This window comes from Atractosteus spatula, chromosome 15 (assembly GCF_055471065.1).
Source record: "Atractosteus spatula isolate fAtrSpa1 chromosome 15, fAtrSpa1.hap1, whole genome shotgun sequence".
Taxonomy (NCBI): Eukaryota; Metazoa; Chordata; class Actinopteri; order Semionotiformes; family Lepisosteidae; genus Atractosteus; species Atractosteus spatula.
The window spans coordinates 9,515,274-9,539,329 of NC_142720.1; the positions used below are offsets into that span (position 1 = coordinate 9,515,274).

The 24,056-nt window shown below is 43.9% G+C and overlaps 2 protein-coding genes across 4 annotated transcripts; one reads left to right on the forward strand and one right to left on the reverse strand.

Annotated features, from left to right (window-relative positions):
- Positions 1 to 2,156: 2,156 nt before the first annotated feature.
- Positions 2,157 to 13,300, forward strand: b3galnt2 (beta-1,3-N-acetylgalactosaminyltransferase 2). The gene is made up of 12 exons (XM_088933931.1): positions 2,157 to 2,393; positions 3,468 to 3,594; positions 4,506 to 4,606; positions 6,224 to 6,417; positions 6,829 to 6,924; positions 7,237 to 7,347; positions 8,173 to 8,251; positions 9,630 to 9,813; positions 10,117 to 10,242; positions 10,578 to 10,737; positions 11,844 to 11,900; positions 12,067 to 13,300. Exons 1-12 carry the CDS (start codon positions 2,288 to 2,290, stop codon positions 12,205 to 12,207), a joined length of 1,482 nt encoding a protein of 493 aa, XP_088790057.1. The 5' UTR covers positions 2,157 to 2,287; the 3' UTR covers positions 12,208 to 13,300.
- Positions 13,301 to 13,532: 232 nt separating this feature from the next.
- Positions 13,533 to 23,735, reverse strand: tbce (tubulin folding cofactor E). Of its 3 annotated transcripts, none has more exons than XM_088933930.1 (17): positions 23,597 to 23,735; positions 22,826 to 22,962; positions 21,855 to 21,939; positions 20,985 to 21,128; positions 20,711 to 20,799; positions 20,227 to 20,326; positions 19,471 to 19,573; positions 19,150 to 19,226; positions 18,951 to 19,046; positions 18,583 to 18,647; positions 18,243 to 18,307; positions 17,930 to 18,082; positions 16,931 to 17,084; positions 16,393 to 16,461; positions 16,004 to 16,063; positions 15,476 to 15,567; positions 13,533 to 14,472 (listed from the first exon to the last, which is right to left on the reverse strand). In XM_088933930.1, the coding sequence occupies exons 2-17, from the start codon at positions 22,953 to 22,955 to the stop codon at positions 14,377 to 14,379; spliced, it is 1,578 nt and encodes a 525-aa protein (XP_088790056.1). In that variant the 5' UTR covers positions 22,956 to 22,962; positions 23,597 to 23,735; the 3' UTR covers positions 13,533 to 14,376. The 3 variants fall into 3 exon arrangements, with proteins under 3 accessions (XP_088790056.1, XP_088790055.1, XP_088790054.1); XM_088933929.1 differs by having other exon boundaries at positions 16,004 to 16,042; positions 20,985 to 21,161; XM_088933928.1 differs by having other exon boundaries at positions 20,985 to 21,161.
- Positions 23,736 to 24,056: the final 321 nt, after the last annotated feature.

Genomic DNA, 24,056 nt, shown 5'->3' on the forward strand with positions numbered 1-24,056 from the left:
ATGTCTTTACCCAAAGAGATGTGGGAGTATGGAACAAGCTGTCCCACTATGTTGAAGCTGGTACCCAAGATTCTATCAAGACACAGCTGCATGAGATCTTTGGATCAATTAATAACTACCAAATGGCTAGATAGGCCACATGACCTCTCTTTTGTAACCTTTCCTATGCCCTAATGTATATATTCTTATTCATTCAAGAAAAAAATGCATTGAAAAGTTTGTGGGGCATCCTTTGAAATCTGCTTTGATTGCATGATACTGTGTTCACGTTAGTGGCATTTAGCACACCCTAAAATTGCATGTTCCAATGAAAACAATCAGGAAGTCATCACAGATGATGATCAGTGTTTCAGCTGCATTAAAATTGTTAATGCAGTTTAAGGCTGAGATCAATTCATAGCTACCCAAGGTCTTGTCCTTGAGCATTGAAATGCTTATGGTTTTCATCCTTGCCTCTGTAAAGTACTTAAACTCATAATTTGCTTAATTGGCCAGTATTACCATCTTTCTCTGGTCTTCAACAGATGATGGATATTAAAACAATTATGAGTCCCAGGAGCTATGCCTTGCCGACTGGAACTGGACTGGCACTTTTGGGATTATCAAAGTGATCTTCAGCATCTAGGATAATCAAACAAAATTTAGAAACTGTCTCCTGTATTGGCATGCAAGAGACATTTTTTGCTCCAACCCAAGTGATCACATTAACAGACATATAGGATATTTGTTAAGGTCTTTAGGCTGCTTGCTCCATATATAAGTCTAAGTCTATACCTTAAATACAGTATAAGTCACTATATTTAAGGTATAGTTACCTTACTCATAGTCTGGCTAAATGTAGTTAAATAATGCTGTTAATAAAACCAACTGTGTAATTGCATATTTGAGTATGCTGCAAAAATTCAATTCTCATGAGTTATAATGATGAATTATCATGTCTATGCTGATGATACTCAAATCTACGTCCACACTCAACCTGACACTGAAGTAGCAGTTTCTGCACTAATTGCATCTCTGACATAACATCCTGGATGGCTAAAAATGTCCTTCATTTGAGCTGTGACAAGACTGAAGTCGTGCTTCTCTGCACCTCCTAGCAACTCTCAACTCTGTAAAACCAGTGCAGTAACCTTACCTGTGGATAGTACTGACTTTGAGTTTCAGTCTAAATTGAAGAACGGGGGGTGATATTTGATTGGAGCTTGACATTTGACCCACATGCAAAATATTGTAAAAATATTCTTCCATTTCAGAAATGATGCCAGACTGTCCTACATTGTCTCTAACTGTAACAGAAAAGTTGGTGACTACATTTGTCTTTTCCAGAATTGATTACTGTAAAGCCCTGCTCACTGGGGTGTCTAGAGCCACACTGAACTCACCTCAGTATGTCCAGAATTCAGCAGCCAGAATCCTGACCAGGTCTAATGCAAGTGATCTCATTACTCCTGTCCTGGAGCCCTTGCACTGGCTTCCTGTCAGATTACGTGACAACTTCAAAATGCTCCTGCCGCCTGTGAAGAATGTGGAAGTGAAGTATTCCAACTCGCATGTACAAACGGCAATACACTCCTCTACCTTCAAGGCTCTAGATGGGTACCTATCTGAAATTATCTTCCTACTCCCCACCTGCCAGTCTTCAATCATCTGATTCTGGTCTCCTGTTTGTCTCCCTGGGTCACTTACAGTACATTCACTTATGGGTGACTCTTGCTACACCCTGATTCTGAATTCCAGAAGGAAATCAGAGTAACCTTCTCTGATTGAACTTCAATCTAGACTCAAAACCTTCTTCTTTAGAAAGGTTTTTATTTAATTGGTGTGGTTTCTGCTTTAACTGTTTATTTAACTTTTAAAAATGTTAAATTATTATTATTATTAACCAAAGAAAGTATTTAACTATTAATTTCAAAATAATAAACATTTACTAGGTTATTTCATTTTGACGTCGATTCTTTTGTTTTCTTTTTGTTTTGGGGGTAATTCAAAAGCTTAGCTCTAGCTAAGGGTCCTGGGAGCAGGTGTTGAGTTGAAAGTACCTCTCAAGTCTTGCGCGATCGTTGCTCGAGTCATTGGAGAGGGACTACAAGTCCCAGAAGGCAGAGCGTTTGCAAGCCCTCTTCCTATTGGCTGTACGTTCCTCTTCCACAGAGCAACGCACCGGGAGACATGGGGGTTTCGGCGTGTATTATGTTGAGGAACTGAGTTGTGTGGGTCGAGGTGGTCCCGCGGAACTTGCTTATTCATACAAAATTAAACGCCGGGATTTATACCAACGAGGCTGTCCATGCGAAGCCTAGCGTTGCTCTTGTGTCCGTGTGTTGTCGCGGTAGCGGTGCATCTTTGGTTGGTAATAAGCAGAACCGCCTCCTTTTTGGATCTCCTGCATTCAGGTATGTGGTGTTGCGATCAGTTCTGAACTTGAACTTTTGATAAAGCACGTAACAGAAAGTGATATCGCTTTGCTTTTCTTGCTTGGTTCTCTCTTATGGTTTTTTTTTTGGCTCTGTGCTTTTTTACTACGATAATTGATCTCAAGCCGTTTTAGTTTAGTCTTGTGTTCGACCTTGAGGTCTTCGATTTTTTGCATTTGCTGTATTCTAGCAAACGCACAAACGTCTTGCTGAAGTTAGGCTGCGGTTTGATACTGTTACTTTTTGTTATTCTGTAACGCTAGTTGCTGACGTTTTCAGATCTAAATTTTGCAAGAGAGGCAAACATGATATTTCCCTTGTCCAGTCGACATAAATAGAACGTGGGCTGTCCACATCGATTTGAAATGCACAAATTACTATGTATCTATTGCAGGAATAGCACATCGTGCGATTAAAAGCAAGTGAGAAGTTTAAAGATGACTTTTTACTCCTTGTGACGGTCGCTTCTACTACAGTTCTCTTTAGTATTCAGAAATCTGGGAGATGAAGCGACAGCTGTAGATGTCCCTAAAAATAAAAATTCCTGTCGAGTTCACTAGTTTATAAATTGCACTGGCGCTGCGATTTGTTTTTTGAGTTACTTGTACAAGAGTGAAAAAAACGTATACGAAATATTTTACTATTAACTATATTTACATCTCGGGAATGCATATCTTTAGCGTAGTAGTTTTAATTCAGCAGTTCTGTTGCAACATTTGCCTTCGTCAGGAATATGAAAAATCTTAAAAGGCATCATACACCTCTTCCTTTTGTCTGTATATGGATTGCATTGAGCTGTTTTAAGATAAAGGTCATACATTCATGCCCGTTTTCTGTTGACTGTTCTTTTTGGTGTAAAAACGCCAAATAACACATCCAAACATGACGCCAGGTATTGAACAGTTGTAAGGTTTAAAGGGCGTTTTTAATGAAGCATTATTTGAAAGGAACTGGTGTCCGTACTTTGGTGGCAAATGCATAACTGCTGAAATAAATAAAAACGGTATTTTGCACTTAATGTCGAAACTGAGCTTCTTGGTGTCTTACACATAGGTCAGGAGTGTACTTCTTGCGAGCTTCTTGTCGGAGTGCTGTCCGCAAGACATCATCATGGTCTCAGGGAGGCGATAAGAAATACTTGGCTTGGGTACCTCCGACAGCACCCTCATTTCCGACACCGGTGCGTATTGAGTTTTAATGTCATTTTCTGCAGATTGCAAATGAGGGCAATGGTCGATCCTTGTCAGGTGGGACTTTCTCCTGTGGCCGGCAGCGGGGGCACTTCTGTGGTGCTGTCCCCAGTGAGTTTGCCAAAGACCTTTCCTGCGCTTCGATATGAAACGGGACGTTGAATTTCCTATTGGAAATTAATTTTACTCAGTCATTTGTAATTAACGTTCTAGCGACATCCGTTAACGTCCAGCTGGCACATTATCTTAGCCCTGCACTCCGGCCCTATCTTTCTGTACCTGTGAGAATATACCTTTCTGACGGTTTAACATCCCCCAGTCAATATCACTTCTTCCCAGTGTCTGTGCTTGTGTCGGTGTAGGCCAGGCATTCGGGACAGCAGGACAGAGGTATGGCTCTCTCAGCCCTCCTCAGTGAAACAATGCCTTTACAACGTGAGTTATTGCCAGAGAGCTGCCAAGTTTAAACGGGCTGTTTGACTTGGCAGCACAGCCCAGAGAATTGCATGCGCTCGACGATGGGCACGCTTACAGCAGACATCGATTCCCAGGCCCGTCGATTCTCGAGCCAGTCATTGGAAAGGGCCCCTTGCAGGAGTTTTCCCAGCAGCTTCTGTTGCCCTAGTAACGCATGTGGGGCTGTTTGTGATGTGGTGTGACAGAGCACCGACTTATTTGGCTCCTTACACACCACTGCTCCAAGGGCCCCCCTCTCAGTGGGTCATTAACGCAGCACCGTTTGGAGCGTCTTGCCTGCGAGTTTTTCCCTGCTGGCATCAGTTTATCCCCCCGCGAGCGTCGACGGTTTGGCGTTGTCTAAAGATGGAAAGGAAGGGTGGGGTTGTTGCTGGCTGGGGCGTGGCCCTGCATGAGCGTGCGTCTCTGCTGTGCTGGTCTGCAGGGTGGCGGTGAAGTTCATCATTGGGACTCATGGCTGCGCTGTGCCGGAAGAGGACAGAGAGGACCCGTACTCCTGCACCCTGCTCAACCTTACTGAGCCAGGTGAGTGCTCCCCTTCCAGCTCGGGACTCTCCGCTGGCAGTCGTGAGGGCCTAGGGCAGGGCGAACTGTGAACGAGTCTCCAGTCGTGCACAATCCAGCTGAGCAAGGCCAGTCTTCTGGGATTGAGGGAACTGGCCGTGATTCGCCATGCTTGCAGGGAGATGGGCATTGCACCCGTAACTTTATAGAACAGCGCTGAGAGTTCATACGCTCACAGGTGCAGGTGTGGTCCGATTGTCTTTTGACTTCTCTCCATACTGTATGTTCAAAATGAACTGCACTCTGGGACTTGCATGAAAAACTATACAAGTTGCAGAACTAGAACTAAATATTTAACCCTCCGAGATCAAAGCAGGGGTCTGCTTTCTTGCTTGGCTCTCACGCAGGTTGGATGCTTTAATATTGGTGCAGAGCAAGGTCTCCCTAGGTTAAACACGAGTCGTGAGACATGAGAGCAGGCACAGACCTGTCAATATTCGTGTGTGGTGGGAAGGAAGGGGTGCGCTAACTTTGTGAGCTTCAGAGCAGTGCTGTGTATCTCGTGTTGTTGCCTGTAAGCGCCTGGGGCAAACGCATTGTTCTTCATTCTGCGTTGTAAGGCAGAATCCCCCAGTTAAATTGCACTTAAATCACCACAGCTCAGCTAGATATTCTTCAGCTGTGTCCCAGTGGTTAATAAAAATTAATTTTCCCAGAACATATTCATTTGTCCTTGTGGCCCCCCTGCGCTGCCTTTAGTAGCTGACAGTCAGTTTGAATCTTTTGCATGTACATCCGTGTGAAGTTTTTTAAGTTTAAATTGTCTTTTTAAGCACACTAGGGCAGAATAAAATGCAAAGAGCGGCCTTGCACTGGAAGATTGCAGTGTTTTATGTGATTGAACGAATAAACCTGAGCCCTGTCTTTGAGTCATTTTGAAGTCAGGGTCAGGATCAGGCTGTGTGTTGAGTTTGACAGTTTTCAATAGCAATTTTTCAGTGAGGCCGAGTTCTTTGTTTTGCACCGACAAGACTGCAGAATTAATCATTTAATTAGCAAGGAAATTTATAGAAATTCAGCATTGCTCTGGAAAGCACTTCACTCTCGGCTGCCCCTAGCAACTGAAAAACATCTGGCTCACTAACTCCACTGTATTAGACTGGCTTTAGTCTAGAGGCACAGAGAAGGAGCTCGTACTCAAAATGTATGTAAAAAAATATATTGCTTCTTTAACAGCCTTGTGCTTTTCATTAAGCTCTTGGCGTCTGTACACAGTGCTTTTGATTTTTTTTCTTTCTTGAACAAAATATGCTGAGACGCCGTTCTCATTGATATCATGGTGCTTGTGGTTTTAAAAAAAATATTTTTATAAGCGATTATCCTGAAAAAGGTGTCTGTAGATGTGATGCGCTGATGCTGTTAAGGACACTCTTGGGTCATATAGTGAATCGTGGCCATGAGTTATAACTGGGCTGTAGTACTCATGACTAAATGTACCAATTGCTTAGCTGTGTAATAACCTACAGTGAACTGACTGTGTTGCTGTGGCAGGTATGCGAGAGTTAATTGGCGGACACCGAGTTAAAAAAGGGATGCGCTGGTCAGTCATTGCCTCATGTCTGTCGCTTTTAATCCCAGTGACCGGGCAGGAAACTGAAATCCTGTCCATGCCGGATGCCACTGTCCTCTCTGCCTCGGAGGCCTCGGTTGTCAGCCTGGACTTCAAAGTCCTGCACCCCATTGTGATCACGCGGCTGGGGGTGTTCCCCGACGGGCCCGATCAGGGGTTCAGGAGGAACGTCACCGTCAGGCTCTTCCAGCTGGAGCAGGAGGTGAGAGCTCAGGCGGTAGGGCAAGCCGTGCGTCTCTCTGGATCTTCTCCCTGCCCCTTCCTGCTGCAGGTCCCAGCTGCTGGACCGAGACGCGGATGTGTCCCGTTCAGCAGGCGCGGGATAATTCTGTGGCCATGGAGTCCGTTTCTGGCGTCTCCGAACATGCCTGAAGTCATTCAACACGTAGAAGCAATTCACCCCTTTCGCCTTCCCCAGACTCAAATTGTGTGAAGGCAGTTCTCTAATTATCCAGAGCGCAAAAGGCACTTCATTCATGTTCCTTCCCGCCTCGGCCATCGCCTTTCAAACACAGTGCAAGGAAAATATAACCTGGGTGGTCGATGCTCAAAACCCTCGCCTTGTCTCCTGCTGTGGCTCCAGTGGCAGGCCTGCTTTGTTTCTCTTTCTCAGGAAGCGATCGTTACAGCCCGGTTCAGCCCAATCAGCTTTGGGGTCAGTGTGAACGGGGTCTGGTACAAACCAGTGGAGCAGTTCATCCTGCCAAAGGTGAGTCCGCAGCTTCCGGTCGTACTGTAGGTGGCGGTGTGATCCTGAGGCCGGGAAACCCATCAGAAATGGAAACTAATTTAAAGTCCTTTGCCAATACTGTACCTGACTGAAGGAGAATAAAGCTTTAGGTGAACTGTTTTGGTAGGCAGTGGTCAGTTCAATATGGCAAAGATCTGTTTTCTGTTTGGCACACACCAGATCAAGTGCGGGTGTTGTGATCTATGTGTGGACTGATCCAGTTCAGGAGTGTGAACTTTGTCAGAAGGCTGTCCTGGTGTGATCGTGACTTTTTGCTGGTCTTGTCCTCAGGGGTTCGAAGGCACGCTGGTCTGGGAGACTGTGGACTCGGAGAGCCTCATCACAGCCAACGTCTCTGCAGTGCAGTTTAACAGCGGGGGTGGGGTGGTGAGAGTTTCTCCAGTACGTGGTCTTGACCATTCTTCATACCGCAGTAGCGACCTGTTTTTTTTTGTTTGTTTTAATGGTTTGCACTGGTGTGTTATTTGGATGTTGGAATGTTCTGAACAGAATATTACGTCATTCTCACAGCTTTCTCTAAAGCCATGAGAAATTAGTTCTTGAGTTCAGTTTGTACAGGATAAATTGAAAAGTTTTTTTTTCAGAAAGTTAAACAGATATATAATTAAGTCACCAATTAAATAGCGCAGTGGTTGGCATGGCATAGTGGATATGCATTTGGACTCGTAACTGGAGGGTTGTCGGTTCGAATCCCCACTACAGACGCTGCCGCTGTATCTTGAGAGCCGTACTGTACCCCAGCTGGTCCAGTTCGCCCAGCTGTATAAGTGGGGTCCAGCATTGTGGGGGTCACGTACTCTCTTCTGCTTAACAGAAGGGAACAGTCTGGACTTTGCCTTTTTTAACCAGGTTAAGTGACCTTTATAAATATTTTGAAAATGAAGGATTTAACATTTTTACTTTTTGTTCAGTGTTTTTTTTGCGCACTGAAAAGCTCCTGGGGCGACAGCATTGCTGCCTCGCTGCGCCTGGGGCCTGGGGCCCAGGAACTGGGGTGCTGTCTGTGTTGTCTGTTCTCCCCGTGTTCACTGGGGTTTCCTCCGGGTGGTGTGGGTGTGTGTACTTGTGTCCGTGTGTACCCTGCCTTGTGCTCCTTGCTTGCCAGGATAGACTCCGGCTCCCCCGCAACCCTGTACAGGATAAAATGGCCGGATGGGTGACCAAGCTCTGCGGAGCGATGGAAATGATGGGCGTTGTGTGTTTCAGCTGGAGGATGGCATCTTACCACATCGGAGCACTCAGGGGGTCCCTGGCCTGGCTGGAGGGTTCACGTTCACCGTGTACGGTGAGTCCACTTCTCCACGAAACTTCCAGGGTGGTGCCGATTGAACTGGTTGATTCTTGAAAATTGTAAAGGCATTGTGTTCGTGGAGCTTGTTAATATAGCTGAACATATTTCAAGAGCTTGGAGGTGAAACCCTGACCAAGCAGTTTGCTTTTGTTTTCTCTCATAACCTTGAATGTTCCCTGTAAAGTAAGAAACAAAAAAAGCCAGTTGTCTCCGATTTCACATGATGTTGAGAATATTGTTGAGTTTTACTTGATATGTAGGGCCCATATTAAAACAATTCGGTTTCAGTTTCGTGACCAAGTGATGAACTCTGAAAGTCTTTGTTTTCATGCCTGAGTGTGTTCACGTTTCTTTAGTTTAATCAATCACTTTTCAAATGTGCCATCTCAGACATAGAACAAAAGTACGCTGGACTCAGCGGATCAATGCAGCAATTGATTGAAACAAATAATCCTCATCTTCAAACCAAATCTCGCCTGACCATCGACGTGTATGTATGTGACTGAATTCAGATGAGAATGTTAATTTGAAATCATGTGTGAAGAAACTTTAAGTATAAAATAACTTAAAATAACCATATAATAATGATGTTTCTTCAGCACGCTAACACGCATGTGATTAATTTAAAATGAGAGACTGCAAGAAGAGGCCATCCTAGGAAAAATACTTAGATGTCTGTTGAGAGAGCATTTCCATATTTATAGTTAAGCATGGCATTTAAATCAAAGAATTAATTCCGTCTGACCATTGTTCTCATAATCAAATAAATGATTTGGGAAATAGTTAAAATCCGTTTTAAATCAAGGGATGTCTGTACATCCATGCATTTTCTAACTGCTTCATCCAGTTTATGGTTTTGGGTTTGCAGAAGGCTATCCTGTTTTTTGCAAAATTATTCAGTACTGTAGTACAACCTCATTTACAGTATTGTATATGGATTTAGTTACCATATTACAAAAAAGGTATTGCTGCCCTGTAGGACGAGTGATCAGATATCTTCTCAGGTCTTAAGGAATGTCCTGTTTGGAAAGGGTAAAGGAACTGTTTTTTAGTTTTGACCAGAGTAAGATGGAAGCTGATTCAAAAATCGAAAATCTGCAAAGGCATTGGAAGAAATCCATGGATCAGTTAACTACTAACGCTCAAATGGGCTAGATGGGCCAAATTAAATTAAAGCTGATGAGAACACAAGGTGTTTTTTACACAGAGGGTGGTGGGAGTCTGTGATAGGCTGCCCAGCCGTGCTGTTGAAGCGGATATCCTGACGTCTTTCAAGAAGCTCCTGGATGAGACCAGACCGACAATCTGCTGGCATCCAAGTAGCCAAACGTCTCCTGTTGTCACGAACCTCTTTCTTCTTCTTGTGCTCCAGACACGGAGGGCCTGGCGGAGACGCTGAGGGGACGGCCCGGGCGGGTGAAGAGTCACGCTGAAGCCTTGCTAGAGGAGGACGCTGCTCTGCAGAGGGAGAGCCACCAGCATGGAGACATGGTCTTCGTCGATGTGGTGGACACGTACAGAAATGTGCCTTCTAAACTGCTGCAGTTCTACAAATGGTAGGGCTCCATGAGTCCTGGCGGGCAGGCATGTATTGAAATGCCTGCTGCACTCTCCAGGTAGAAGATTAACTTCTTGATTAAATACGGGGACGGTTCTCTAAGGGAGAATGTTCTTCATTATTTTAGCCCTTTCCTAACGGAATATTATAGTGCGTGTGGTTGGAAGGTCACGGCAGTCAAGTCACCAAGGATGTGGTGCTGGTTGCTAGATTTATTTTTCCAATCTCATTAAATAGCCAAAGCAATTTAAAAGGGAGGGGGAACAGGATTTTAACTCGATACCGATTTTCCTTCCACCAGGGCTGTGAGGAATGCAGACTTTGATCTGCTTCTGAAGACGGATGATGACTGTTACATCGACGTAGACGCGGTGTTAATGAAGATAGACCACAAAGGGCTGAGGAGGAGGAATTTTTGGTGGGGGAAGTGAGTACAAGCAGTTGTACAGCAGTACAGCATGGATGCTCTCTCCATTTACCTTACAGATAACGCATGCGTCATGTGAATGATTGAATTTGGCTCTTCTGCATAATTCCAGCACATTTTCTAAGACAGCCCAGTACGGAGTGTCGTACCGTGGTGTTGGGGGGAGTGTGTGTGTGTGTGTGTGTGTGTGTGTGTGTGCTCTCTCTGTGTCGGGGGAGGGGGGAGTGAGTGTGTTTTCTTGGTGTTGGGGGGAGTGTGCCTGTTCTGACTGGGGGGGGGCGGGGGGTGGTGAGTGTTCAGGGTGAGAGTGCTCTCAGCGTCGGTATCCTGTGCAGTTTCAGACAGAGCTGGGCAGTGGACCGCACTGGGAAGTGGCAGGAGCTGGAGTATGCCAGCCCAGCCTACCCTGCGTTCGCCTGTGGCTCTGGCTACGTCGCCTCGAAGGATCTCATCCAGTGGCTCGCAGACGATGCTGAACGGCTGAAGGCCTACCAGGTACTAAAACCTCCCTGTCCCCCGTCAGGGGTGCTGAGAGCCAGCAAGAGTCCCAGGGCAGACGGCCTTTCTGGGCCCCTGCATTGTTTGAAAATTGGTTTTAAATGTACCGGAGTAATAAACGTCTAAACGAAGTAAATGTTAATTGTGTTATTCTGAATGCCATGACAGCACACAATGTAAACCTCACCATAAACGCCATCAAACTGAATAAAGTAGGTCTACGATAGTAAGAAAGCCAGAATATTATGGTGAATAACACTCACTATAGTATATGCCATTGAAAAAAGAAAAAACCTGTAATGTAATTTGGAAACTACGTGAACATGTTTGCATTGTGCGTATAAATCGTGCCAGTACCACGTTTAAATTACTACGCAAACAATCGTTAAACTAAAAGCACAGCACTGCAGTACACTTTGCGTGCTTTACGATTTGCGAGAACGTCTATGACGCTGTCAAAATCTCACCTTCTGGCGAGGCGTGCTTCCACAGCAACTAATCTCTCCAGGGCTAGATATAGTGACTTCAGTGACGAAAATGTTTTGGATCACATTGCTTGCACGTACCTCTTGTTTAAATTGTTGTGCTGACGCGCAAAAACTGAAAACACTCTCATGGAAATGAGGTCACTTGCCTCGCGTGATGTAAATCGTGTTTATTCCATAATAAATAAGTAAATCATGCAACAATCTCCTGAGACACCTAAAGGCTTCCTGTATGGCAACCGGTTATCAGCTCAAATTACAGTTATTGCTGCGAACTATTAGATGAGTCAACATTGATCAAGGTCGGGCCCTGACTTGTGAAGGGAAAGCCTTCCAAAAGGTCAGGAATTGTACACCCACTAACATTGTTCATAATAAAAAAATAACAAGACCCACGGCCCCCCCTCTTGTCAGGCCTGTCCCCAGATCACTTAAAGATGTCCTTTAAGTGCTATTGTATAACTGTTTTAAACCCTTTTATCCTACTGGAATTGATTTTATTTTAACCATTTTTTACATTTAGGAGGATATTAAGGAATTATTTTTTGTATTGATAATGTTTGAAATGAACACCCGAAAGTTTTTTTTTTCCTTTCCAACGGGTGTCGTTCATTGTAGGGTGAAGATGTCAGCATGGGTATATGGATGGCAGCGATCGGGCCTCGAAAATTTCAGGTTAGTCCAGTATTGTGCAGCTTGAAAAGGCTGCTGCTTCCAGCCGATGTCCCTTCGCTGTTTCAGGGGTAACGAGGTTTGCCCCCCCCCCCGTCAGGGGCAATTCACGTGCGGCGAAACCTCCCTGCATGCCTCACCCCCCCCTCTCTCGTCTCTCCGGGGTCAGGACCCGGGCTGGCTGTGCGAGAAGGACTGCCACGCGGACATGCTGTCCTCTCCTCAGCACTCTCCCGCGGAGCTGCTCTTGCTGTGGCGCCGAAGGAGCACCTGTGGGGATCCTTGTGGCTGTCCCGGAGACCATCAGTGAGTCTGGGAACCTGCCGACACGGCTGTGTGTCCGGGCGCAGTCCAGAGGTATCTTGCTCTCCTTTGAGACCTTCGGCTGAGGAGCCCTGGTTCATTTTCCGAGAGTGACTTCACCGTGTCTACCAGTAGGACTGTTTTTTTTTACGCCTCTTCATGGGGCACTGGACTTAATTGTGCCAGGTCTGAATGACTTAAGCCACATTTAAGAATCTGAAATTGGATTGTCACCGAACTAGTAGCAAGCAGCTGAAAAGGTTATGGAATTCATTTTTATTTTCTGGAATTCCTTTGGTAGTAAATGCTTGTGCTATTCCCTGGGATGAGGAGAAAATACAGGCAAGCCCCTATGATTTTAACCCCCTGCCTGCCTTTCTGGGCCTTGCTGGGTGTGCCCCATGATGTCGGTAAGTAGTCTAGTTCATCAGCAGTCCATCCTGTCTCTCACACACACCTGAGTTGTGCTGTTATACTGATGTTGGGTTTCTGATTGAAGCACGTGATAAATCTGCGAGTCAGGGCCTGTTTCCCTGCTCTGTTATTTTAAATGGACAGCACAGGAAAAAAAACCATACATAAGCTGGTTTAATCTGATCTGTGTACTGTGCTTTATATAAGGGCAGAATGACTATTAAGAATAAATGACTGCCATTCAAAATGACCTGAGAGACAACAGCTACTGTCAGCCACAAAGACATTGAAATGATGCACCTTGAAGGGGAAGTGAAATATTTTGGTACTGTGGCACCAGAAAACATGCCTGGTAACTGAAGCTGGTTTCATATTCTACAACTGTACGTCAAACACTTTTCCGTTTAACTTTACCAAAGGCATCCCAGGAAGGCAATCAAGCCCAATTCAAATACACTCCGAAGCGGCTTTGTAGCTTTATTTAAATGCTTTGTCAAGTGAAAAGGAACTTTAAAGTGAATTCTTGTTTTCTTCCCCACCTTTCTTCTCTCATTCAGCAATAATATGGTCAAACTGTTCCCATGGTTTTGAAAAACAAATGTAAAGACACTTTATATTAAAAGGCAAATACCTGAGAATGTATGCAGTAGTTTATATTAATGCTAATAAATATATTTTTGAAACTGTACACAAGCTTTTAGATTGTTTAATTGCCAATTCTTCAGGAAAAGCTGCTTACTCCACTGTGTGAATGGGTGTGTGACCAACTTAATTCCATCGTGTTGATGAATAATGTATCAGATTAAGTTTGAAACAGTTTACATACACAAAATTAAGCGGCTGGTATAGAGGAAGGCAGTAGATGATGAACATCTTCCTGTCAAATCGGTGTTAGAGGAGTCTTTTGTAGAGGCGTCAGTAGAAACTTCATTTTAATTTTTTTATTTGTACGTTTTTAATATATTAAACAAACGAAAGGTTCTTACATCAGTGGAAAATTGATTTATAGGTTTCTTCTCGCGAATGTTGCCTACTCCTGAGCTTGAACTGCATTTCCTAGCCTGTAAAAGACTTCTGCTGTATGCATGCACAAAATGTGTAGGAAAGCACTTACAATGAATTCACCTTGAATTTGTATTTTTTACATTTAGCCTAAATGAAAGCCAAACCACTTGCTTGGTTAGAAATCGGTTATATCAGTGAAGTGCTTTTCACTAAGTCCAAAGGCTACCACAGCCACTGAGTTCTAGATCAAAATATTCATATGGTGCAGTGATGATGATGATGATGATACAGTAGGGACTTGAAACATTCACTCTTTTAATCAGAAGACCAGAATTTTACTAATTGTTTGAAATGTGTGAGCATGGTTTTATTTTCTTAGCAATTCAAGGTTTTAACTGCGCAATGCAGTAGATTTGGATATTTACTCGTCATGGTTCATGAAGTGAGCACAAGTACAGTCTTTAAATAAATCATTGCACTCATGAGCTTTAACAGCTGCTACATCTATGGAACATTGTAAGAAGCAGGTCTTCCTTTTACACTGGACAGTTATAGAGCAATTTTTAATAGCAATTGGTAGTCATAATTGCTAAACATAAAACCACGCTTAAAAGCAGAAAGGGGTAAGTCACAGCAGACGGTCTACTACACAAGTGCCTCTTACCCAATGGCAGCACTAAAGGCATTTTGCTTAGACCACATAAGCAGGATTTCCTATCTGGGGGCTGTAGTGTCCGTGTCACTGAACTATTTGCCATCAAGACCAGCGTACAAGTACTCTGTCTCCATCTTCAATAGAGTAGAACTGCAGAGGCTTCAGGTCATTATCGATTTCGATTTCTTTGCCCTCCATCTGAAGAAAAGAGCAAAAGGTGAGCCATTCTGAACAAGCCACAACAGCAGGAGGAGAAATAGAGCATTTCAACTCTTCAACTCTTCCAGGAGCATGAAATTTCAGTACTGAGTGTAACTGCATACCCGTCTGATCATTCACAGAACACTGTGAAACTACTCTGCTTAAAGGAGAACTGCAGTCTGATTTTAATAGTTTGGGGGGTTAGAAAGAATCAGCATTGATGAATGCATTTTAAACCTCATAAAAGTAAAATGTACACACATTAAACCTCCACTTTACATCACAAAATAGATTAAATTTTCAGGTATGCACAATGCAATGTTCTGTGATTCAGAATGAGGCAACAAAATATCTAGTGAAGCAGCCCTATGAGATCATAAACAGGCTTGTGAATACCTCTCTTGGTCCAATAGAAATAGTGCTCTGGATTTCGAGAGAGTTTTACTGAAAAATACTTTAACTCTATATGCAGATCACATTGGAACATTTCTGCAGTGAAATGTCTGCTGCACAACCTGGACGTATTCGCTTGTACATCACAGTACCTCAGTCATCACAGTGACTAGTGAACAGGAAGGGCTGCTTCACGTCGCAATTCGTGGGAACTCGAATGCGAGTTTGCGACAAAATGGCGACTTACAGTACTTTCACAAAGTTCACAATTTTGTGCTTAATTGGAAATTTGATTTTTTTTTTCTAGAATGCCAACTTGCCACCGAGACTGAGAGATTGGACTGCAGTTCCCCTTTAAAACCCCAGCATCCCTTATCTTCTCATGTCCTTGACAGTTGGTTTAGATAATGCCTGAAATAGAAACTATATTTTAAAATGTTATGTTTTGTATGTGGTGTTAAACACTTTGTTTACTATTCAATATGAGGAGATCATATGAGTCACCCCTAACACCTAGCCTTCAGTCGCAATTCAACAAATAAACAAGAGCTCTTGAACTGCCAGGGTGCTTGCAACAGGAGAAGACCCGAGGCGGCCCGGCCCGTACCTTTGAGCTGGTGTACGAGAGCCTCAGCTCAGCACCGGGCACCTTGAGCAGCCGGAACAGCAGCCCCTTCACCTTCTGGATGTTCATGGAGTCTGCAAGCAGCATGGAGAGGTGAATCAGCACGCTTTTCATTAGGTTAGATCCTGCAATTCAAATACAAAACTAACGAGGACCACCTGTGTACACACCGAACAGGGATGGCACGACAAAGAGTTCCCCACGCCAGGCTTAACCGCCATTTTGCAAATGTTTTTATAGACCTCAGACCTTGAGGAGCCCGAGTTCTCTGGAAAGGCGGCTGGGCTGTGGTTCTCAGGGGTCTCTGTTTGATTAGTTGCTTTACATGGTGAATCTGTTATAGGTGATTCTATCCAAACACTTTGTGGTTCATCCATGGACAAGACCATCTCGGTGTCCTGGATGTGCAGCAGCTGAGAGTCTCTCTCTCTGAGAGTGATTGAGTGGGTGTGAAGAATAATCCTGGCGCTGAGAGATCTTGTGCACATCATTGCCAAGAGGACTGTTTACCTGGAAGCTTCTTTTCAATGGGTTTCTTTTCCGTCACATCTGGGCAAACAAAAGTTATAGCTTTGAAAAGACAAAACAAAAGGAATTTGATTTGAGATTTGTCATTTAAAGGCATAAAGTAGGTTAAATCCTATTGTAATTCAGTGCATAGAATATTGAAGGGTGGAGGTGGTTATTTAGAGCATCTTTGAGATACTACATCATAAAACATTCATTCCTTATCACAAAGAACTTTTGCGTGAATGAAATCAGCAGCAGACATGACTTTTTAAAGAAGTACTGCATCATCTTGCTGGCAGGAGCCCGTTAACTTTCTTTAAACACAAAAGGGCTCATTGGCAGCAGTTTGCCAGGACCAAGACTGATGAAAACAACAGAGGGCGACTTACTGAGCAACTGATTCTTCAGTGCAAATGGTTGCTGTTGTTTCAGTTCACCCTCTTCCGGTGCGCCGTATTCTGAAATGGAAAAAGATCTCCGATGTTATTTCTGTAAACCGCCTTCCAAAGCCCATCATTCACACTGTGCTGCACATCCGATACAGCAGAGAGGACTTTCATCTTCAACAGCAGGAACGGTTTGGAGATTTCCAGTCAGTGCATTTAACTAGGAATAACAACATCCAGGAATGCTGTCCAGATGCTTTGTGAATGTTTACTGAGTATTATATTAATATATTATTATAATACATTACGTTTCGGCTGAACCTGCTTGGTTAAGGAGCAGCCTCCTGGAAAAACCTGCTGCCAAAACATGCCAAAGGGGGTGAACTCAGTTTGAAAGAGGAATGTTAATGGTTTGCAATAGGTAAACCTCAACGAGAGCTGGAATCAACTTCGCTGCTGCCGAAATCTTTCATTTAAGGCCCGAGTCGCCTCAGGAGCTCTGTCTTGGTTGGTGCGGTGGGTGTGTGGTTGCGGCACCTACTCTGGATGAGGGTCTGGAAGCGCGGGTGCTCGGCGACGAAGGCCTGGCTGGGGCGGTCGCGCTCCGGGTCGCGGTCCCCGCCGGACTCCAGCCACATCCTCCCAAACATCTTCCGGTAATCCAGCTCGGCCCCCCTCCGCTCCACAGGCTGGATCTGCGCCGCAAAGGCAGACACACAGCGAGGCCTAGCAGGGCGGCTGGCCTCTGAAACACCACCCTGCAGAGCCCTGCCACCCTGAGAAGCGCCTTTCTGGCATCCATACAACACGAGTGTGGCTGGAGACACAGGGCAAACCCTCATGCACCAGGGAGGAAGCCAGGCTAATGGACACACAGACGCCTGATATTCATAGCTGTGGTGGCACAGAATTGTTACAGAAAACAAATCCCCTCTCTGGGTCCCACAGGATTTCATTTGCATAAATTAAAAAAAACTCCCATAATACCATTTTCGAGTTACAGAAAGTTGAAGTAAAGACCAAGAGTGCGGCAAGTTCCTTCCGAGGATCAAGAGCGCAGAGTGTAACACCACCGGCATCCACAAGAGGGCGCCATTCTGCCCTCACAATCGTGCGGAATGTTTGGCATCTTTCGACTCCCTTTCTCCAAGGTTTCATTTATTATTTACTTTAGGTGCTTGCTATATTTGGAGTTTAATTACAGGATATAAAAATATTTCTATTTTATTCCCTACAATTCACACAAGTGCCGTGAAAGGGTCGCCTCTAACTTGTGTAAACATTCGGTTAGGTGAAGACTTGCAGAACGGAACCTGTGTGTCAGTCGGGGGGGGCAGTGTTTGGTAAAGGGGCCGTAATTCTAAAATAATGAGGCTTGAGGTGTGAAGCTCAGTATAAATATTAGACTGTCTAGGTTTAGCATTTTTACAAATTCACACACTCCCTCCTCCTTTTACACCACCACTACCAGTCAATCTGACCCGCTCCTCGCTCACAGCCCGACTGCTCGCTCGAGGAGACAGCTCCCGCTGCACTCTACCTTCGACTTGTTGAGCAGCTGCAGCCCGCCGATCTTCGCGATGATGAGCTGTCTCACAGTCTCTGGGCTTTTCCCTGCTGTCATCAGGGGGTTGTTGAAGCAGGAGAGCTGCTGCAGGTTCGGCAGCTTCTCCAGCTCGTTCACAAACGACCACTGAGGAGCAGAACAAAGAGGCCGGCCTCAGCTGGAGAACCTCACCGCGCCCAGCATGTGGGCCAAGACATCTGGGAGAAAGCCGCTGTGTGGAATGTGTGATTACCCACAGAGCGCTGCCATACAATCTCATCTTATTTAAGGCACAGAAGAAAGTTACCTCTGAAATGTTGTTGTTTTCAACCACGAGGCACTTCAGTGAAGGAAACATTGACGTTTTGCAACCTTGAAGAAAATTGTAGAAAACTTAGAAAGGCTATTGAAACATAATGATTATTGTAAACCTGCCCAGACTAAGGTTAAGAGGAGACTTCACAAAGATCATACACCATAGTTCTGCACTAAGAATGCAACTTCTTTAAACACAGAGGTGCTGAAAATCACATGGGTTGAACGTTATTATACTATATTAGAGAATTCATTTTCTGTGCATCAGTTAAAATAGATATTTTTTCACAGATTTTTAAAATGAAGCTGTAAAAAACAAATCCTAAACATACCAGGACCCACATCGTTGAACCGTATGGATGACAGTCCAGTGTTAGACAGGATGAGTTTTTCCAATCTAAGAAACAAAAACAGAGTGTGAAACATTTATTGCAACAATCAATCATCAATCACTTGCAGTTTAATTTGACCTCCTTGTGGCAACACTGCAGTAGTACAGAAGAAGAGAAGAGAAGCTTTTCACAGGCTTCCCACCAAAAGTATACAAGTCAGACTTTGTAACTGTCATGCAAGCTTGCACACAATTACTCACAATTAAGTTGTTAGCACAAGAAGTGTAAATACTAACAGCTCTGGTAGAACCTTTATAAAGATTAAAGGTCTATCCCAGTAAAAAGAAGTTCAAGACTTTTTATCTTACTTTGGCAGATGTGCAATATTTTGGAGTTGTCCTCCACCTGCTAAGGGGTTTTTCGACAGATCTAACAAGGTCAGAGACTGCAAAACATCAACTGGCCTGTTGAAGGAAGCACATAACTTAATTAGAAAAAATTAAAGAATATGTTGCGATGTGTTCAGCAATCAGAGCCATAATTGTGAAATGCCGAAAACAAACTTACTTCTGCAGTACAGTAATGGCATTGCTGGAGAGACAGAGCTTTTCCAGCACTGGCCACATGGGGGCGCACACCAGAACCTAAAAGAGGGACACATACAGTAGATGGCAAATAAGTCACAGCTACAGCTTCCTTTAGTGGTTTCTTGTTCCACCAGAGATGATAAAAACAGGATATTTACAACAAATGTTTTTTTTTATTTTACTAAAAGAACTTCCATTTCACTTAAATCCTATGACATGAGTGTGAAAATGAATAATCAGGGTTGTCCAGGATGAGTTATTCTCATTCATGCTCTTAGAACTAGAAAAAGTAAAGCCCTACCTCTGACCAGGTGATCCCAGTGTTATTAAGAACTAGAACCTTCAGGCTGGCAAAACAGTGAGAGAGACATGCTGGGTTGGCTGGCATACGCAGTCTGTTGTAGCTAAAAGTGAAAATTGAGAAGAAAACATCAGCCACCAAATTCTTCTACCACCATTTTTTATCCTTATCCATTGCTTTACTGCAGCTGCAACACTTCATTTCCAAGCAAATATGGCACAGTACATTACGAGTGCTACTGAAAAGGATTCCCTGCTACTATAAAGAGATGCGCAGGAACTAATTCACATGCAGGAATTGTTCTTGTGATTCTGTGATGGGATGCGATCCTGACCACGTCTTCTCTAACATAATAACACATTTCAGCAAACACAGAGCCTTTCAATGTTTTGGTAATGGAGTCACGTGCCACATGTCTGACAGATTCATCCTATAAGCTTCAGGGTTGCGGCTGTGTGGAACAAGCTACCCAGCCATGTTGTTGAAGACGATACCCTGATTTCTTTCAAGAAGCAGCTGGATGAAACCCTTGGATCATTTAACTATTAACAACCAAGTGAGCTGGATGGGACGAATGGCCTTCCCTTGTTTTAACCTTTTTTATATTCTCTAGCTCTTGATGAGAGTCAAATACAGGAAGTTAAATTTACTGAGGGAGCTAACGTGGTCTCTTTCAGAACATGCTTAAAGCATAACTAAAATAAGCTTGTTTTTATCACCAACAAAGCGGCAAGGAAGGCCAACGAGAATGACTACCTCAGCTGAAGCTCTCTCAGCTTTATAAGCTGCCGAGTAATGCTGGCCACATCGTCCCATGAAGCGAGCAAGCTTTCCGACAAGTCTAAAGACAGGATATCTGTGCGACTGTTAAGATGAGATCAGACTGCGCTGAAGCAAAACATTTGCTGGTTCTAAAAAACAAAACTTTGTGGCTCACACCAGATCGTGTGTGTCACAAACTGTGTATACCTTGAAGGTGATTCACATGAATTTTAAGTGCTTACCAAGTGGTCCAGACTACTGGGCTGCCCATTGTTAAACAACCAAACTTTTTAAATGCCGAAAAACTTTTTTAACTAACCCCCCAAAATACTAGTTTTATCCCTTTTACATCTAGTATATCATCACCATTTGCAGTACAATGAAAAGTATTTAATAGGAGCAATGGATTAATTAGAATACCAGGAAAAAACTACTCAGACAATGGATAATAAGTCAATGGATTAAATAAAATGGATACTGGGAGTGTTCTGTTGAATTTCATTATCTGGGCCAGCGCCGGCCACTTCACTTCCTTGCAGTGAAACGGCTTCGAGCGAGTTTAGTTGGCTGTGGGAAACAAAAAACCAAGGAAGGAGATGTTAAACAACTACAGAGAGGAGAAAACCTGAATATATCTTTGTGAAGATGACACATCATAGCCAGGTGGCAGAACCTTGTTTTCACAGTGTAGTCTTGGGATATTTCTTGCGACAGTATTTGCAGGCTCAGATACAAGCCAGCCTGCCTGTTACCTCAGTTTCTGGCAGACGGTCTCGAAGCCGACCAGCTCGACTGGCTTGTTGGCGATCTTCAGCTCCTCTGCACTGTCCTGCTCCATCTCCATCTCGTAGCGCTGCCTCAGTGCTGTCAGGAACTCCACTCCGAAGCTGGCCTTCCTGGGGCGGATGAAGGAACCACCAGTTGGATGGCTGCAGGGAAACACAAGGCATTCTGGGATTTTAAAGCTATTTGTGTTAAGATTGAGGTCAGAGATTCCTGGCTCTTTTGCCTGGGATCTCATTTTTCCCCCAGAATCATTTGCATCCAGTGTGGATCCTCCCTCTAAGGAAAAGAAAAGTAAACTGAAGTATAAAGCTGTAAAATCCTGGGTTCGGTTTAGGGCTTTAGGTATTCATATGAAAGAAAACACAACTTTCACTGTCCGATGATTAAACTTTATTGGGAACCAAAACAAAAAAGAGATTAGAAGTAGAAGAAGAAGAAGAACAGCACGAGCCTCCGTTCTCTCCTCAACCATCCACACCGCACTTTCCCCTGGGTCACAGATCATATAAAACTCCTCTCACACTAAATAAATTACAACAGCAAAAATAAACCTAAATCAGAATGTAAAATACAAAATGCTGAATATGTGAATGCAAAGTTGATATCAAAGGAGCCTGCCTACACTACTGCTCCCTCCCCCGTGTGCGGTCACGGGGTTCCTGGCTGTGAGCCGAGATGAGCCAAAAACACAACTGGTGACTCCAAAACAGGCGAGATCACAAAAAATGGTGTCAGCTGGTCAGGTTTTCCCGATGACCTCCTTGAGGAAACCTTGGGGGAGGCCCAGACCTCATGAGAACCACTGGCAAACTAAAGGCTTCAAGGGGTTACTACACCTGCATTTGAAGTACTGAACTCCTTCATGGGTCCCGTCATGTTTGCCACGCTCCGGGTTGTCCCATTCCACACCCAGCCAGATGCCTGTGTTTGCCCAGGAAAGAACACACATCAAATGGAGGTAGAGAGCACAGCAGGTCAACAGGATGCGGTAGGGTCTCCGAAGCAACACTCCGGTCTAAAATGTCACCGTACAAGGCCAAAACGAAACATTATATTACGTCATTTAACCTTTGTGCGAACTCTACAGGAGGTCTGACTAAACTACAATAATCAAAAGCATCATTCTGTGTCCGTGCTTCCCATGTCAACATACTGATTTTGCGAGTCTTTTGTGCATGGGGCAGGTGTGATACAAGGCTTCAATTATGAAGACCTGCTGAATGTATGACTGCTTTCTGTGTTTGGTTGGCCAACAGTACGCATTCTTGAAATACATCTAATTCTAGTACACAAAACCTCACATCTGGGCATTTCTCCTTCTTCAACTTGTATTTATGCCTAAAAAGGTCTTACTAGCTGATAAATTGTTGATGAACTGATACACATGGGAATAACACTATAACACAATCAGGATTTTTCCTTCAGTAGAGGTACAATCAGTTACATTTCATTCAACACACCTGAGTGAGGGTAGTTCTGAAACTCGTAAATTTGTTTGATATCATTTACAAATCCCATCAGACTTTTTAAGAGCTGAAATACATGTACACAGATGTCCCAAAACAAGCAAACAAAAGTCTACAAATCTTGCTTTGACATTATCATCAAATAGAACCTAGGCTTTACTTCTCCTGACAGCTATTATAATCGAGGGTAACCCCCCCCCATAAATCAAGTAATATCGGGCTTTAAGGAATTCCATCCATGCGTCACAGCGAGGGCAGGCGCGTCAGAGGCAACAAAACAAACCCGTCTTTGTCATTATCTCGAGTCCGCAGATTTGCACTGGGACCTGCGCCGAGCTCACCAGCAGTGGGAGGGACTTTGCCAACATAATGCACTGTCCCCCGTTCTCCATCGCAGGACACTCGCCTGCCCACAGCGTCGCCTGGACCAGCTTCGCTCATGGCCGACAGCTGGGCATCAGTGACGGTCATTAGCTCGCTGGGGAACGAGAAGGGCAAATTAACAGTGGTCAGAGACGGATGCCTAACTGACCGAAGGCAATAACACACGATAAATGACAACACCACCACCCCCTTAACGTACCAACGATCAACGTACAGTACCATCTACAATAACATAAGAGCGTCGTCGAGCAGTTGCTATGTAAACGGTTCATCCATCATCACAAACCCAATAACAGAACCATGCACCGTATTCATAACTGCTTTAACACAAGCGTTTTTGTTATCAATGCTGTTACCAGTCGACATAGCGTCTGAGCAACGTTCATGTAGCTGTTAGGTCAGAAATAATGGAAAATCCTCCGAGCAATGAAACAGCACGATTTTCGTTTTTGATACATGGTGATCTAGATATTCGCTAGGGATTCTTCATCTGTAGGTCAGGAATCCATAAACGCAAAGGCAGAAATAACGAGAGCTACATAGCAGGGCATTAACCACTGGTTAATCAATAAGGGCAACAAAAAAGGAGAAATCGACATATTAATGATTCGATAAGAATGAATTGCTCAGTTGCGTCTGAGATACTGGGCACACAGCGACTGAAAGAAGCTACGTAATTTGACCAAGGTTAGGTCACTACATTCAACAAAAAAGAAAGAAATCTTTACCTTTATTCGGAATGGTTGTCCATTGGTTCATTCAAAAAATAATAACAAGGCAAACAGACTCCAGTCGTCCAAAAAAAACTACGCAATGTATGACAGTCTATAGGGTTTAGGAAAGGGGAGTGCGTGATGTCATTAGTTTGCGACGGTGTATCATGAAATACGTTCCCCCGCGCTACAGTGCAGCCAAATCATGAAAGTCGAAGGCTAATATTACCAATAATAGTGTGCACCACGATATTACACGATAACTAGGATGCATGCATGAGTTTTACATTTTTTCATGAAATTTGTGTTTTCTCAGCCCTCAAACGTGTCAAAGACATGAAATGAAAATCATTGATTTATAATGACCCATTTCACTCGAGGTTCACTTCCTAAGAATAACAACCCGTAGTAGCCGACTTAGACTAAATCTTGTTTTTCTGTTCTGACTGCTTTCTTCCGAAAATAAAGAAAAAAA